Raw genomic sequence first — 18144 nt, forward strand, 5'->3', positions numbered from 1 at the left:
CTGTGCCGCTTGGTACCCCGTGCAATTGTTTATGCTTGTGCTTGTTCATTAATGATCTGGAGGATGGCATGGACTGCACCCTCAGCAAGTTTGCAGATGACACTAAACTGGGGAGGAATGGTAGATACACTGGAGGGTAGGGATGGGATACAGAGGGACCTAGTCAAATTAAAGGATTGGGCCAAAAGAAATCTGAAGTTCAACAAGGACAAGTGCAGAGTCCTGCACTTAAGATGGAACAATCCCATGCACCGCTACAGACTAGGGACTGCAGAAAATGACCCAGGAGTTACAGTGGACGAGAAACTGGATATGAGTCAACAGTGTGCCCTTGTTGCCAAGAAAGCTAACGGCATTTTGGGCTGTATAAGTAGGGGCATTGCCAGCAGATTGAGGGACGTGATCATTCCCCTCTATTTGACATTGGTGAGGCCTCATCTGGAGTATTCTGTCCAGTTTTGGACCCCACACTACAAGAAGGATGTGGAAAAATTGGAAAGAATCCAGCGGAGGGCAGCAAAAATGATTAGGGGGCTGGAGCACATGACTTATGAGGAGAGGCCGAGGGAACTGGGCTTGTTTAGTCTGCAGAAGAGAAGAAAGGGGGGATTTGATAGCTGCTTTCAACTACCTGAAAGGGGGTTCCAAAGAGGATGGATCTAGACTGTTCTCAGTGGTACCAGATGACAGAACAAGGAGTAATGGTCTCAAGTTGCAGTGGGGAAGGCTTAGGCTGGATATTAGGAAAAACCTTTTCTCTAGGAGGGTGGTGAAGCACTGGAATGGGTTACCCAGGGAGGTGGTGGAATCTCCTTCCTTAGAGATTTTTAAGGTCAGGCTTGATGAAGCCCTGGCTGGGATGATTCAGTTGGGTTTAGTCCTGCTTTGAGCAGGGGGTTGGACTAGATACCTCCTGTGGTCCCTTCCAACCCTGATATTCTATGAAAGCGGGTGTAAAATGCTGCATGCTCCAGATTCCCCACTCAGACACCGGAGTTAGTATGTCGCACCCATTCGGCACAAGGTGTGAGGCAGCAGGGTCCTTCCTTTGCTGGCCTCATAAACAAAACCAGGCAGCATCCATCCCATTGCTGTTGCCTCGTCCGCCCGCACCCTGGGTGGAGGCCGGGCTCTGATCGCTGAAGTAGCGTTCCCAGCAGGGCTGAGCAGGCATGAGCTCACGCTGACTCAGCTCCGCACCCTTTGTCCACTCGTGAAGCATCTCAGACGTGCTGAGCGCAGGGACGGGAGAGGCTTCCCTTTTCCTGTCTGATGTGCCAAGAAGCTGCCACAGTCTGCTCCTGCCTCGTACAGTTTTGTCAGCCTTGTGACCTCCGGGTTAAAGCCTCCTCTTCTGTTCCCCACCTGCAGGTCTTACAGAAGCTCGGCAAAGCGGACGAAACAAAGGACGAGCAGTTTGAGCAGTGTGTGCAGAACTTCAACAAACAGCTGGTAAGTGAATTGGTGATATGTAATTACACACTGGGCCCTAGCGCTGCAGGGGGCTTTTGGAAATGAACATGCAATTAAGGCACTTACAAATGAAGCCATAGTCACACAGAAGTTACCCACCCACCTGTAAGCCCCCTCCTGTGCATACACGCCAGATCACGCTAATCTCTTATGTCATTTCCTTGCCACGTGGCAGTTAACATTGTATGGGAAAAGGCCAGTTTAGGTCCAAAATTTAGATTTAATAATATCTAATCTGAGTAGCAAGATTTCCATATTTCCCCCTCCTCTTATAAACTCAGTTTAACAACAGCGGTTTGCTCTGGCAGTGCGGGAAACTCTGCCCACCAGCTGCATTGTGCTTGTGCCAGAGAACCAGGAAATGAAACTGACAAACTAAACATAACATTAGCCCATGTACCTTCCCTTTGCTCAGCTGAGTGAAATGCAAAAAAAGTAAACAAACCGCATAAATGGTGAAAGGAAATACACTGCTAACACCCACAGCGTTATTTCCCTTTTTGTATCTGTTTGCTAAGTCCAGCCAATCCAGTGTGTCTGGTAAAATGTTTCACTGCTGCATTTTAACAAAATGTATTTCTATTACTGTAGTGCCTAGGAGTTCTAGTCCTGGAACAGGACACCATTGTGCAAACACCGCACAAAAATAAATGTATGTTTGGAGGATGGCAAGAAAACCCATTGATTTGTAGGCTTTTATACAGAGCTGTCACATCATATTCTCTATCTAGAGCATGTTGCCACTTAGACTGGAAACTGTAGCTAATGGGAGAGATTTTGGAAAAGAGAAGCTAAAGGACGAGTGGGCCAGAGGGAGTGACTTGTGAGGAAAGGATGAAATAGCTAAGCGTGATCCCACACAGGAATGAGGGGACAGGATGATAACTGTGGTAGAGAGAGGGTCGTAGAGACCTCGGCATAGGAAGGCAAACCTGAATGCTGGAAGATTTCTCGAGAGCCCTTGTTTAAGGCATTCGGAGCTAGACTGAGGGATGGGATGAGTCCCGCAAGTGGGAGTTGCACACGCAACAGAAACTCCTTAATTTATACTGGGTATTAAAGGATAGATACTGGTTTTAATATCTCTCAGCTCTCTCCTGACCAACCTCCCGGTCCCCTCCCACCAATCAGTCTCTGCCTGGCTCCCTTCCTCCCCTCTGTCCATAGAATTTCCTTCCCTCTCTTCCAGCTCCCTCTCCCTTATTCATGCATACAGAGAGTCCATTTCCACATGCACCCTTCCCCCTCCTGCTACTGCATCCATACGTCCCCAGCCCCAGAGAACCCATTCTGTGCCGGTACTGCTCAGCGCCTGTTCCATTGCCTTTCTGCGGCCTGTCCCCAAGGTCCCAGAACCACAGACGTTAGTAATAGAATGACCTACTCCAGACACTCACCTGTGGATCCCTCAAGGCCTCTGTCCTGCCTCTGGCAGCAGTGGTAACTGGTGCTTCAAAAGGAAGTGCCAACCCCCTGTTGCTGGTCTCGGTGATTGTGCAGTGTTATATGTGGGGGAGAAGTGTTTCTTGCGGCTGATGTGGTATCATGAAACAATTTGCCCTTAATATTTGTTGCTTGACTAGCCATCAGCGGCCACGGAATTATATGACTCTTTTTAAAAAGGAAACAAACAGCTCCCTGCCCACCCAACCCTCCCATTAAATCTAGCCACCATCCTGCAGCAGTGAGTTCCACAGTGCATCAATATGAGGTGTGAAGAAGCATTTAATTTTTGTTATCCTGAATGCTGTGGTGTTCAGTTTCATACTGCCCTCTCTGTTCTCAGGGGACAGGACAAGGAAGGGGGAACTATGCCACTCAGTTAATTGATCGTAGGATTAGGAGCTGCTCTGTACCCGTTGCTTGTCCTCTCTTTGCCTCTCAGTTTCCCCATGTGTAAAAAAGGGATGGTGCCTGTTTTGCAGGGAGTGTCATTAAACCTGGATTAGTTTGATTGTGCAGCACTCTGAAAATGCCAGGGATAATTATTATGATGGCTCAGATATGCTGGAAAAAGAGCTCTATATATAGATGAGATTTCTGTGGACTTCCTTATAAAGGGCTTGTCTATGCGGGGAAATTGACCAGAATAGCTGCTGTGGAATAAGCATTTCTGGAATAGCTCCATGTGTGAACACGCTATTCCAGAATGATTAGCGTGCTCGCAAACTGCACTAATCAGTCCAGAATAAAGTGACTGAATGGAGGATCTACCTCGGGTGTGCAATCGCTTATTCTGCACTGTGGACAACTTCTCCATGTAGACAATTCCAAAGAAGGCACCTTAGGTCAAAACTAAAGTTTTAAGAAAAGTTGGGCTCAGACCCTCAGAAATGTTTAGGTGCCTAACTCCCATTGGCTTTAGAGCCAATGGGAGTTAGGCACTTAAATACCTTTTTGGGCCTGGGCCTTGATCTCTTGCAGCAAGGGGCTGAAGATTTGTATCCAGTTTAGCATTTCATTGGGCTGGAATTGACTGGGGTGCATCCAGAGGGCTATTGAAGCAGGACGGGAGGGAAACTGCAGATGAGCAGATGGCCCCGATCCTTGTCTGCTGTCTCAGTCAGAGGGGCCCAGGGCTCTGTGGCCCTGGATTGAATCGTCTCGATGGGTGTTTCTGGGTATGGGCTATTTGTGAGTATAGGCCAGGATGGGTAAGGAATGGTGTCCTTCGTCTCTGTTTGTCAGAGGGTGGAGATGGATGGCAGGAGAGAGATCACTTGATCTTTGCCAGTTAGGTTCACTCCCTCTGGGACACCTGGCATTGGCCACTGTCAGCAGACAGGCTACTGGGCTGGATGGACCTTTGGTCTGACCCAGTCTGGCCGTTCTTATGTTAAGTTCTAGGACAGAGATAAAGTTAGCTCTCTCCTTCCCCCAAGGCATCCTGTGGTTTCTCCAAGTGGTGGGTGGGTGTAGGGGGCGGGATCCCCTGCTGTATAAACTGCCCTGTGTCCATTCAAAGCAATGCAAGAATCTCTCTTTGCAGTCTGTGAATGATAGGAGCTCTCTGCTTAGACAAGTGGACTTCGCTACGTGACACAGGAGCTGAACATGGCCTTGCACCTGCAGAGCTATAGATGGCCCCACACGCTAGGTCTCGTAGGGCTTGACGAGGCATCACAACTGGGCTGTTAGTCTAATCCTTGTGACGGGCTAAATTTGGCTGTTAACCTCCAGCCTGGATCCTTGGAATGCCCCTCTTTCCCCCCGCCTCTCCCCACCTGGCTGCCTTGCCCAAATGTCATTTGTATACAGCCACCACCATAGTTCCCAGCCACCCAATGCATGTCGCCCAGAACTGGGAACAGGGGGCATGCAGGAAAAAGTGAAAGGGGACCCTGGACTCGAGAGGTTGGACCCATGTTGCTCACCCGAAGCCTCTGAATGTCGCTGGCCTGGGAGGGAGGAGAGTTGAAGGCTTGGTGTGGAATCCAGGCTTGGCACATGGCAATGCTACCTGCTCCTGGCTGGCGGAGTTGCTGTGTTTTGATACCCTGGTGTCTGTCGCTCATGTGGAACCGCTGGGCTGGCCTGCACATGTTTGTGATAAGGGCTCCCGTCGTCTCTCTTGCTCTCACGTGATAGCCGGGAGCTGCAACTGTTCCTGGCGAAGGCTGGGTCTTTCTAGACTCGTTCCATCAGGGCTGACGTCAGCACCACTCCCCACCGCCCCTCCCTGGCATGCACCAGTCAGTGTGGATGCCCCTTGTGCAGAGCAAAGAATCTGATTGCTTTCAGCAGCGCCGTTTCCTAGTGCTTGGGGTGGATGAAGGTTTTGTGGGGCCCTGGGCCAGAGCAAGTGGTTGGCCCCTCCCAACCCCTTCTGCCTGCAGTCCCGCCCCAGTTCTGCCTGTGGCCCCGCCCAGGCACCCATCCCGTTCTGCCCTGCCCCATTCCACCCACGGTCCACCTCATTCCACCCCCTACTGCGGTCCTGCTCCTTTCTGCCCCCCCCCACTTGGCTGCAGGGCCATGGGGTGTGGGGAATGAGGGCTCCCCCAGCCCTGAGGCCATGGCAAGGGGCTAGAGCTCCTCCAGTCCCCAGGCTGCAGCAGGGGTCTGGGCACTGGGGTTTCCCCTGTCACCTGGTGCTCCTGCCAGGGAGCAGGTTCGGGGCACAGTGGCTTCCCCCGCCCTGCCCAGTGCTCCTGTCAGGGGACAGGGGCACCCATTTTTCTAGGGACCCCCAATTGGCTGGGGCCCCTGGGCATGGGCCCCATCAGCCCAGTGGCTAATAATCCGCGACTAGGGGGAAGTATGGGATTTAGTTGCCCATACATTCACAGACACCGGAGCTGGGAGCCTCTTACCAAACGCAGAAGTGCCAATGTCAAAATCCAATGAGCAATGACTTTCACGACCAGATTTTCAGTGAGTCTCCTTCACTGCGCCCTGCTGAACTGGGGAGCATGCTGTCTTTTGTGTGTGCCAAGCTCATAGGCTGGCAGTTTTTTTTTTTTTTTTTCAGACACAGTTAAGGAAAGATGCCTTGAGCTTTCCGGATGGACATCCTGCCGATGCCAGAACGTTATCTACTCCCACCGCTGACCCAGAGTCAGCGCTGATCTTCCACCTTAGCTTGGTTTTCTTGGCATTTGTGGATTTTAATAGATATTTCATTGAATCCTTCTACATTTGTGATCATTTAAAGAATATTGTGCAACCACATTTCTTTTCTGGTCAGCCTAAAAAGATACAACCTTCTTCCCCTTAGACAAAACAATAATGCTGAGAAAAGGGTTTACGTCCTGTATTACAGGGGTCTATTGGTCTCTCTCTAATTCTGCAGTGGCCTGACTGTGTCAGAAACCTACTCTGCCCTCAGGGCTTTATGGAACATCTTGTAAGTGGCCACTTACAGGGCATTAATTCTTCTATGTAGAGTCCTTGACAGTGCCTGACTGCTTCTTGAAAGCTGCTTGTGCACTGTCATGGCTGGAGATAAGTAAAGGCTTTGCCAGTGAAGCCATTACCGGCAATTTGCAAAAGCAGATGGTGGGTGTACATAGAAAACCCAGTTGCTAAAGGTTCTTGGGAAAGCGTTAATGCTAAAAATAAAACCCGCCAGCTTTCTTATGTGTGTGAGAGAGCTGCTCTTAAATGCAAAATAACCTCTTCATGGAATCAATGGCTAACATGGAACAAATAAAAGAAATGCTAGGCACGGGCCTGCATCAGATCTCCAGATCCCAACAACCCTGGAGTTTAGGAACATTCAGGGAACTGGATACAGAGCTGAACGCTGCGTAAAATATTCTAGATAGAAGTGCATGTTATGGTGAGGGGCTGTCTTGTTCTGAAACATCAGGCATTGGCGATGGTTGGAGAATGAAAGGGAATGGTGGTGTTTTTCTGCCACCACTTTTGTGAGTGTGTGTGTGTGAGTGATGTTTATAGTCTCATTCACCAGGATTTACACAGTGTATCTGAATGGTGTCCCATGGCCGATCTACTAGGCACTATATCTAAAAGAATCTCCTTTTATCTGTTTATACATTTGCTGCCAGACAACTCCCCGGAGTGTTCCTGTGCAGCTGGACGTTCTTGTGTTATTTCGGGACTGGCTGATGAGACCAGCATCTGATGGAAATGTACCCTGCCATTTGTAGATCTGGTAGGGCCTGGTCATGTATGGTCAGTTTTTCACAAGTTGTGTTGTAATAACTGGGCCTACACATTTCCCCGTGTTGTGAGCTCAATTGTTTAAAAAAAAAACAAAGGTGAAAGTTCACAAAATGTTGTCCTGACCTATCACAACAAATTGTGCTGGGGAAAGGTACGAAAGGGAGACGGACTGAATCAGTTCAACCAAAAAGGCCTCTTGATGTAATTCAAGGACTGTGTTAAGATCATGCCAGCTAAACAAGAGAACTGCGGGTCTGGAAATCAATGGACCAAAACTGGTGTGTTGGAAATTGGGCCTAACTGGTGAACAAAATATTGAGGGCATGGACTGTTCCATCCACCACTGCCTTTTTGGGGTCCTTAAAAGAAGAGATGTGTGAGGGGAAGATTGGGAAGCGAACGCAACAGTGGCTGGCTAAAAGAAGAGGAAGCTGTCTGCCAACGACAGCAGCTGCGAGCTTACCGTCATGGCCGCCTTCCCCACCATCTCTTGGGACCCAGCGTTGGGCATTTGTCATCCTAATCCAGAGAGAGGTCCTGACCAGAACGGGCCAGGGAAAGGAACCCAACTGACCTCTCCACCTCCATCTGCTTTGGTTAAATCCCAGTCACCAGCTGGGATATGAGACTGTTGTCACCCCTCCCCCGCATGTGTCCCTTTCCTTCCCCAGGATATTTTCACCTTAAACTTTTGAAACATACCATTGATTTCCGCAGACTTAGGACATAGGAAGAAGTCATAGTCAACCCCCTGCAAGTTCAGGTTGTCACTGGGAGGCAGGAGACTTCACCGGGCAAGAGACAGATACTGCATATGATCTTTGCTGGAAGGCCATGTAGTTAATGATGAGCTAGTTAATTAATGGTGAGTGTTCCTCTCCAGCTGCTCTAGCCACCTGCTAATTGCTTGGTGTTGCCCTGGCTACCCAGCACCTAACTCTTGGAGAATGATGTCTCAAATCGCTATTATATAGAGATGGCCCTTTAACAGGGTTCACATCAAGGGAGGGAGAAGGGTGTGCCTCTGCTCACCCAGTTCCGAAGACCAACTAACTTCCCTGTTGCAGACACACATGACACATTCTACAGCACTCAGTTCAGCTAAGAAAACCAGTTGATTGCCGTTTCATCAGCAAATCAGTACTTTGTCACTTGGTGATGTCCTTTGAATTCGTACATTTTAATGGGGATATGCTGCGTATCATGTGCAAACATGACCGAGCTGATCCAAAGGGAAACACAGGGAGGTCTAGTCTGCCCCATGTACCAAGCCAATTAGATCACAAGTCAGCTATTAAGGAATATGTATGTATAACGACAGACATTTTAGCCACCATCTGGGATTGACCCCAAGACTTCCAGAGTTAAGAGCATAAGCCCATACAGCTGTCTAAAGGCCATGGAATTCAGAGGACATTAGGTGCCTAAATACCTTTTTAAAAACCTGGCCCTAATTCCTCTGTAGCAAACTCCTACCCTGTGTGTATCAGGCACAGAAAGGGAACACATAGAACAGTGACACAGACCAGAACCCCTAACTCATTGTCCCCCACATGCAAAGCAATTGTTTGTTGTGACTTTGTTGATGGCAGTGTAGCATTATTTGCCAGAAACCAGAGAACTATTCAATATGATGCCATCACCCCCACTAAAATCACTTGTGATGCAAGAGTTTGGGCCTGGGGATGAGACGTAGTTAAGCTGGCCACGGCTGCTGGCAGCCTGTGACCAGAAAGGCAGCGAAAAGCAAAGCCTTAAACAGCCCGATGCTGGTACAAGTTAGCCAGGTCCCAGAGTGGCTGGTAAGAACGTGTACCACCCCTGTGTCTTCCAGCAGCAAGGCTGCAGGTGAAAGTCAATGCCAGAGACAGAAGCTGCATTTTCTGTTCTTTTCTCTCCTTTTCTGTGGGTGTTTGTCCCTTTTTGGCCTTCTAGGAAGCGGGATCGGACTTTAACAGCTCCAGCCCATCTCGATTAACCTCTTTTCGTTTCCCCAAAAGGACAGGTATTGCCATCCTTATTACCATCAAAGAGCCTGTCAAACGGGGTTTTTCTTTATTAAAAACTGTCTACAGCTAAAGGGAAAGAGAACAAGAGAGGTTGTTAAAATGGAAGCCTTCCTTAACGCTTTACATAGGAAATGCTTTCACTGTTTCCTTCTTTTTGGTATCTTTAATACAAGGTCAAAAAGAGTTTTAATCATGTGGTTGCCATGGTATTAAGCAAGCTGAGGTCTTAAGACCAAACCTTGAGTCTTGTTTAACACTGTTTCAGTGCTGGATAGCGGCAGCGTCATGGTAACACCTTTTTAACTCTTTGGACCCACTTATTCCACCTAGATTAAAACAGCAGTGGCTTCTAAGTCTGGAAGCCTCCATTTTTAGTTCACCAACTTTTGCCATATGTGCAGGAGGAGAGTTATCTGGAGGATGTTCCCTGCGTGCTAGTTCATGAGGCCTGACGTTGGACACCGCAAAAATGGGGGTACCCAAAATTTGAGGTTACTTTGGAAAATGTGGGCATCAAGGATCCCTCCTTGCTTCCTCCCCCAAACCTTCCACAAGCCTGGAATCACTGGTTCCACAGAATGAAAGCCCTAGAGCAGGGGTCCTCACAACACATTTTTTTGGTGGCCTCAGAGTGCGGCCGCCAAGTCTTGCTGGTGGTCACTCTGACAATTTTTCCTAAAATACTTTAGGGAAAGCAAATAAATATGCACAGATACATGTCCAAATCATTGCAATTTATTTATGTAAAGGTTTTTTTGCAGATTCAATAATAAAAATAATGTACAGTTGTCTCTCTTCTTTACTGGACCTAAACAGACTAGAAACACAAGTAAGGTGCTTTGCACATTCTTGTCTTTTGGTGGTGGTGGTTGTTGTTGTTTTTCTTTTGCTTCTCTAGTAAGTCTGTGGCTGAAAAAAGTAATATTTGTATGCTTGTTAATGTCACTTTGCAGCAGGCTTACTAGCTAGCAGGGAGGCTGTGGAAAGTGGTATTAACAGGTATACAAATATCAATTTTCACAGCAGACTTATTCTGTGAGCCAGAGGACAAATTATGCTCTGGATGGGGAGGTGGGTAGGGAGACAGCAGGGGGTCAGGGTAGTGGGGGGGATGGATGGGGAGGCAGCGGGGGCCAGGGTGGATGTGGGGGTGTGTGAGAGTTGAGGGCTTGTACGGTGGTCGGGGTGCAGGGCTGGAGCCCAAAGCCCCACAAGCAGGGCCTGCCGCCTGCCACCCCAGGGCTGAAGCCTGAGCCTCCCTGCCCCCGGGAAGGTGGGGAACTCACTGGCTGTCTGCTCCTCCTGTGTTTGTGGCTCCAGAGGGCAGGGCAGGGCTGCTGGTGGCCCTTTGGGAGGGATCACTGCTTTGTGTCATCCCCTCCGCCAGGCTGTGGCCACAGGAAAAGCTCCTGGTGGCCGCATTTGAAAAACGCTGCCCTAGAGGTTGTTTTTGTGTGATAGCCTTTTACGGCCCATCTCCCTGCCCCACCTGCCAGCTTCCCTTGGCATTGTCAGGCTGTAACTCGAGAGGTCTGCTCAGCAACCAAGAGGTGTGACTGCTGTACACGAGATCAAAGCTGGCTTGAATTATAGTAGCAGTGAAGCTGTGGCAGGACCGCCTGGACCCTGGTACGTACTCGAGTGGCTAGTCTGTGCTGCCACCACTTCGCTGCTGTAGTTATGTGAGCCAGCTGGAATCTAGCTAGATGAAAGCAAGTTCAGGTATGGCTGCACCTGCTGCAATCAGACCTCCCAGTTGCAGTGTAGACATACCCTTAGGTTATGTTTTCACAGAAACTAGACGCCTGCGGCTGGCCCGCTCCAGTCAACTCGGGCTCGGGTTGAGGGGGGAGGTTTCACTGCTTGGGCTGGAGCCCAGTTGCTGGGACCCTCCCATCCCGCAGTTCCCCTATTCTTGCGGCACATGTGGTCACTGTTCCTTCTCCCCAGGCCCTCTGAATTTAGCACAGACACACTGAACTTTGCCACATCAACCGCTGGCAGAGAGTATTCTGGAGGGGACCTGCTGGATCTCAGCTCAGTGCGTGCAGCAGTGTTTGGAACACCAGAGACGTCGGCACGAGCTCTGTTTTAGGGAAGGTGCGCTGTGGGCAAGAGGCAGGCGCCTGAACAGTGGCGGGTGATAGGAAACAGCTGCTTCCACAAAGGTACTAAGTTTGAAGCTGTCAGAGCGTGCCTGCGAGCTCCCCCATCAACCTGTCAAGAGGCATTGTGCTGGGGCGCCATGTAGAAAATGCTGGGACAGATGACAGGGAAACGAAATGTAACAATGTGTGATGCTGGTGCACGGCATAACAGCCACCCTCTAGCATCCTCGTGAAGTTTCACAGCTGCTTCCAGGGCTAGCAAAGCTCCAATGCAAGTGTTCAATATAGGGAAACCAAACCTGTTTTTTTCCCTCTTAGGACATCTGTCTCTCTCAAACCCTTCTTCAGCCTTTGTGTCTCAGAAGACCCTTAGACTTCTGATGCCATCTGAGCCAACGCTCACTCTACTGCAAAGCATCAGAGGATGGAAACGTAAATCCAAATGAAAACAGAATCCATACGCTGTCTGATGTCACCTCCATGCCTCTGCAGTCTTGCGCCTGCCTTTCCGCTGCCTTCCCCCTTCTGGTGTTTGCATCTGCACAAAGTGGATGTAAAATTCTCCTTTTCTGGCTTGGTGTAGTGTGTTTACACCTCCATTTACACAGATGTAAGTGATGACACATTGCAAGGCAGGGGTGAGTTGGGCCCAGTATATTTTAAGCGTTCAATAAAAGGCAACATTTGCATCATTCAGTATCGAGTGCTTCCAAAGTGGTCAAAGTGTGTGTGTGTGAGAGAGATTGCAATGTAAGACGTTTTGATCGAGGTTCTTGTACTGTATGCATCACCATGATGTCTGATCGCCTCTGAAATCCAAAAAGGAAACCAGAGTAATTGTTGTTTCTTAACCATTGGCTTCCAAATCCGTGAAATCCAACGGGGGCCACTGAATGACATTAAAAAGAAAAATGCATTCGGGTTTTCACCATTCCTGCTAATTGTTTGCTTCCTGCAGCTTCACTCAGTTTGGACAGTAAGTGGAACAGTCCCATGCCCCTTTCTAGCCCCTACATTGGCACAGCGCTGGTGTGTTTTGTGTTTCCAGTATCCCAGAGGAAAGTTCAAACTGCAACTGCTCACAATAACGTACAAAATAAATCAAGAATACATCACTGCTTGTATTGGAGCGTATAACCTCCCCTCAAACCTACTTGTTGGGCTCCTTTGTGGGATTCTAGAGCATCTGTCCCTCTGTTGGTAGGTCTACACTGCACACTAACCCTGGGTTCTGGCTCACGTTTGAGCCCAAGCCCCCTTTCCATCCACAAACAAATCAGTCTGACTCAGGTCAGCAAGCACTCAGGATCCAGGTCCTAGGACCCTGCTGGAAGGAGTGGGGTGGGGGTCAGAGCCTCAGTCCCACTAGGACTCCGGCCCAAACCCTGTAATTCTGCAGTGTGGACCTGAGTCAAAAGGTCTGGACATGTCAGCACAGCGGTAAGACCCGGGGCTGGCCATGGTAAGCCCAGGTTTACAATGCAGTGTAGACGCTCAAGTGTGGGTTGGACACACTGAATCCACAAGCCTAGGTCCCACAGAGTCTGGCTTAGAATGCAGTGTAGAAACACCCTGTGGGGATCAGGGCCTATTGGGCTAAACAGCCTCATCTGCCTTGATTTCTTGGTTCACTTTGCTCCATCCTGCATAGACAGTTTCTTAGTCCTGTGTCTGCTCCTCAGTCGTCAGGCTGTATTGGGCAGTTTTGGGTGTGTGGTGTGTGGGTTTTTTTTCTTTTAATAGCACAGATGAGTTCTGCACAAATCCATCTCCCTCAGTAAAAACCAATAACCGGCTGGCTTTTCTTTGTCTTTGCAGACAGAAGGCACCAAGCTGCAGAAGGATCTCCGAACTTACCTGGCTTCCGTAAAAGGTAACATCTGTGCAACTGGAGGTCTGTCACTTTTCCAGCTGTAGGCAGCGCAAATAGGGTTTTCCTGGCTATAGCTCTCCCTGCCCAGTGCAAATAGGGTGATGGAGTGCCGGTTTCAGATCTCTTGCTCCTCAGGCTGGCAAGGTTGTTCAGGCAGGCAGCAAGGTGGCTCTGGTGGGAGACATTGGGGTGCAGAGGCTATTTTCTCCTCCTAGCTGGCAGATGGGCTTGGTGCAGGTTTGTAGGAGGCCACCTACTCTATCCTGCTAGGTGAGGATGAACACTGAACGTCCTGTTGTCTGGGTGACTAGATCCTTGAGCCCCTCACCTCCTTTGTTTTACATCCATGTTATTGCGAGTCCCAGATGTATTAGCAAGGATCATGCTTGGAAAATATCCTGCCTTAAACTAGAATCAGGCTCCTGTTATCCATTCCACGCAGTCGAGTTCCTGCTAGCAATGGGGAGGGGCTCTTGGTGCCCTGGTGGAGCTCTGTCCCTCGGTTTCTGAGGCTGCCCTCTCTTCTCTCCTAGCAATGCACGAGGCCTCCAAGAAGCTGACGGAATGCTTGCAGGAAGTGTATGAACCGGAATGGCCTGGGAGAGACGATACCAACAAAATAGCCGAGGTGAGACTCCATGCCGGGGCGGGAGGCCGGCCCCCGAGGGAGAGCGGATTAGCGGGACCAGTGCATCCTTGGGAGCCTTGCTGCGAGACATCTGTCCGGCAGCAATGATCCTAGGAAGAAATGGCTTTGGCCATCAGGAGCCACTTCGGAGAGAACGTTGGCCCAAATGTGTCGTGGATGGGGACTGGGTGAATCCTCTGTACACCCATCAGCACCAGGGGAAGCACTGGCTCTCTCAGCCCTGCAAAAATGTGGATAATAGCCATCCCCAGGTAAACCCTCAGCACTGGCCCTGTTTGTCCCAGCCTGGCCAGGATGTCTGGTCTCTTTCCCTGGGGAAACCGTGTTGAGAGTCACGCTAGGGTTCGGTTAGTTGATTATCTCCAGCAACGCACAGCCGCTTGCATGGTTTCCAGCTGTCCCGAGATGGAATATTAACGCTTCAAACCCTTCATGCTGGCTGCCTGTGAAATGTCGCTGTGAGCTACCTGCTAGGTGCTAATGGTGAACTCAGCACTCTACAGCAGCGACCCTACCCCAGCCCCAAAACAGGAGACGTGCCAGAGGTTCTGTGAGGCCCCCTGGGGACTTTGCGATTGCTGTTGTTCCTACCTTGTTTGCAGTGTTGTTGTAGCCGTGTTGGTCCCAGGATATTAGAGAGAGACCAGTTGACGTCCGAGCTGGGATTTGAAGGAGAGGGTGGGCTAAGGAGGGTGTTTTCGGCCTGGAGGGGCAGTCTCTGTCTAGGACACAGGAGAGGGCGGATATGAAAGGGAAGGGCAGCATGATGTGGGGGTGGAGCCAAAGCAGAGGGGAATGTCACAGTTATGAATAAAGGGGTTATACAAGGAGACAGATTTTATTGAGTCTGTTTATCTAACCAAGTTCCATGCGTTACTGATCACTTCATCACGAGCTCCTGGCTGGGTTTTTTCTGCACCAGTAGATATTTTTTTTCCGGGATGTCCAGAGAGAGGTGTTAGGGGCTGGTCACGGCGACTTAGAGCCAAGGAGCAGTCACTCTAGCAGGAGACCCACAGGGAGGTGTAAGGTGTGGACGTTTTGGGGCATGTACTTTGGACATAGTGAAACAATGATTGTGGTGGCAGGTTGGTCTGGGGATGAAGATCTTCAACAGCTTTAAAAAAAACCTATTGAAACTACTCAGTGTACGCACGGTTTGCAATGTAACAAATAAGCTGAACTGTGGTGAATGGTGATGCTGTGGGAATGCTGTTCCTTTGGTCTTTCTCCTCTGGCTCTCACAGGATAGGTGAGCTGCAGCTTTTGGCTTGGGGAGAAAACCAGCTGCTCCTCCGCTTTGTTCCAGTTGCATGGGACGTGCTGCCTGCATCTAGGGCATGGTCCATTGAAGTCAGCGGGAGTTTTTTCCATTGACTTCAAAGGGAGCACGATCAAGCCTATGGTGCCCTGAGTCTCGCACACAAATGTGGAGATTCTCAGCTCTGCACGCCAGCTGGAAGCATTTGGCGTTCCGAGCCCTTCATTACTACTCATAGTCTCCCAGGACAGCTGGTCCCAGGAAAGGAAAGGAGATGTTTGGGGGAAGGCATGCACACAGGAGGCATGGGCTGGTAGATAAATTGAACAGACTGGGCCTTGGTACCGAGCAGAGAGTATGGACTAGCACAGTGGTCTCCAACCTTTTTATGCAGAAGAACCGCTTTCTGAATTTAAGATCAACCCAGAATCTGCCCTGCCCCTTTCCCAAAGCCCCGCCCCACTCACTCTATCCCCCCTTCTCTCCATGGCTCGCTCTTCCCCCACCCTTACTCACTTTCACCAGGCTGAGGATGGGGGTTGGGATGAGGGAGGGGTTTGGAGTGTGGGAGGGGGCTCCAGGCTGAGCCTGGGGCAGGGGGTTGGGGTGCAGAAAGAGATTGTCTGTCTGCTCTACAGCCTTAGCTAACAGCCAGCTGCAGTAGAGAGAGAGGCTCATGCACTAAGCTCCCGAGGTCCCAGGTTCTATCCTGCCTGTCAATGACTGGGGGCTGTCGGCATTACGCAAGCTCTAGGAGGGTGTGTGGGTGTAGGAGGGGACTGGGGCAGGGTGTTGGGGTGCAGGCTCCGGGAGGGGGCTCGGGTGTGGGCTTAGGGCTGGGGCAGAGGGGTTGGGGTTCAGGAGAGGATGCAGGCTCTGGGGGGGAGTGTGGATGCAGGAGGGGGCTGGGGCAGAGGGTTGGGGTGCAGAGTCTGGGAGGTAGTTTGGGTGCAGGAGGGGGCTGTGGACATGGGCAGCCCATGGAGACCCACTCCCCCTCCCCCCAAGGGCTGCAGAGACATGCCGTCCGCTTCCGGGAGCAGCATGGGGCCAGGGCAGGCAGGCAGCCTGATGTGTAGCCCCCCCACTGCGCCAGCGGACTTTTAGCGGCCAGAGATCGCGATCGACTGTTAGAGGCTCCAGGATCGACCATTGGGGACCACTGATCTAGCAGTTGGACTAGGAGAATCGGGACTTGTGGCTTCCATTTCTGCATCTGCCGTGTGACCTGGGATATGCATTGTTGTTGTGGCTGTTTCGGTCCCGGGATATTGGAGAGACAAGCTGGGTGAGATAATATCTTTTATTGGACCAACTTCTGTTGGTGAGAGAGCCAAGCTTTTGAGCCTCAGAGTTCTTCTTGATCTGGGATATGTCTGCCTCAGTTTCTCCAAAAGAGATGGGAGAACTATCTCTGGGGTGCTGGGAGGCTTCACAGATTGGCGATCACTGGCAATAGAAAGGTAAAGCATTCTGATTGTGCTCATAAGCACGGACGTTCCTTTTTGTCTTCCAGAACAATGACCTGCTTTGGGTGGATTTCCATCAGAAGCTCGTGGATCAGGCGCTTCTCACCATGGACACTTACCTGGGCCAATTCCCGGACATCAAAGTAGGTTGCTCCCCTCGCTCCTGTCACGTTGTGCTAGAGAGTCTCGGGGACGCTGCGAGTTGAGGTTGGGGCTTTGCATGAGCGCTTCTCTTGGCACTCTATATCCTTTAGCTTGGGGGTAGCGAAATGGATGTGGCATGGGAACACCCCCCACTGAAATGACACTGCCCCCTGTTGGCCAAACACCAATCCTCTGCTCTCTTGGCTAGTGAATAGCTACCCCACATCCCTGGTTGCCAGGGCATGTGAAAGAGAAGGAAAGGGGATGCTGCTATTGGATGCATTCCAAAGAGGATGGAGCTTGGCTGTTCTCAGGGGTAGCAAATGACAGAACAAGGAGCAATGGTCTCAAGTTGCAGTGGGGGAGGTCTAGGTTGGATAGTGGAAAACACCACCCTCCTAGTGAAATAGTGAAGTACTGGAATGGGTTACATAGGGAGGTGGTGGAATCTCCTTCCTTAGAGGCTTGACAAAGCCCTGGCTGGGATGATTCAGTTGGGGATGGTCCTGCTTTGAGCAGGGAGTTGGACTAGATGAGCTCCTGAGGTCTCTTCCAATCCTGATATTCTATGATTTTATGCTGCAGGATCAGCTCCCATGTAGATTGTCCTCTACGTATCAGTGCAATAGCTGGATTAACTGGAGCTGCCCTGGGAAGGCGTGAGATCTGCACACTCGGGCTTTCCAGGGAGTTTGTGGGGAGCTCCACGCTTCACTCATCATGATAAATATTCCCTGGTTCCTCTGCTCTTTTACTTCCTGTCACTGGAGAGTGGCTCCATGCCATAGACTGGGGAATTGTCTGTTAGCCAAGTGTGGTAGCATTTTCTAATACACAGGCTTTCATCAGCCCCCTGTGAGCAGAACATGTTTCAATCGGAAGCCCTCTGTCATCACTAGAATAGGGTTTCATTGTCTACCAGCCTTGTAAAGGGAATAAAACCACCCAGACAAGGCTTCATTCATGCTTTCCTGCTACCACAGATCCAGGGCTGTGGAAAGGAAAAGCCATGTCAGGCATTAATGCATTGGCATCTAATGCACTGAAGAGAAGTAGCTGAAATGACATAATGGTCTTTATTCCTCTCTCCCATGTTAAAAGGTGCAGGAGGGAGAAATTTACCTGTGATACTCAGGGGCTTTGATATACCAGCAAACCTGCTGCATTTCCCCCTTCTAGAGGAGAAGCTACAGGCAATGCCAGGGGCATGGAATGAGAAAACGCATGTGTAACCTCACATGCATCTGCCTGAAGGGTCCCTGAACCACTTTGGGAGCCCCTGGCCCCGTCAGTGCCACCTTTGCTCTTGCTCTGCCATGTCCGAGCCCCATTACAGCTGTGCTGGCATAGTGTATGCCAACTGGAGAGAACACGCTGCCCAGCAAGCAGCTGTCAGCCGACCCTGCCTCTCCCCCACCAGGCTCCCTGGAGTTAGCGCACAGCTTTGCAGTGGAGGGTAGGGGCTGCATGGGAATTAGCCTGGTTTTGCTCCGTGCTATTCAGGCCAACGCTGTAGGGCAGTGGTCCCCA

The 18144-nt window shown here is 50.4% G+C and overlaps 1 protein-coding gene across 6 annotated transcripts in view; it reads left to right on the plus strand.

Moving 5' to 3' along the window:
* The window catches only part of BIN1 (bridging integrator 1), a 162900-nt gene that overhangs the window by 76515 nt on the left and 68241 nt on the right, over positions 1–18144 (plus strand). For all 6 annotated transcript variants that reach the window (XM_045031812.1, XM_045031814.1, XM_045031815.1 and 3 more), the window contains exons 2-5: positions 1372–1452; positions 13037–13091; positions 13625–13719; positions 16518–16613. In XM_045031812.1, the coding sequence (XP_044887747.1) occupies positions 1372–1452; positions 13037–13091; positions 13625–13719; positions 16518–16613 (327 nt within the window). The remainder of the gene's footprint in view (positions 1–1371; positions 1453–13036; positions 13092–13624; positions 13720–16517; positions 16614–18144) is intronic.

This window comes from Mauremys mutica, chromosome 10, assembly GCF_020497125.1.
Source record: "Mauremys mutica isolate MM-2020 ecotype Southern chromosome 10, ASM2049712v1, whole genome shotgun sequence".
Taxonomy (NCBI): domain Eukaryota; kingdom Metazoa; phylum Chordata; order Testudines; family Geoemydidae; genus Mauremys; species Mauremys mutica.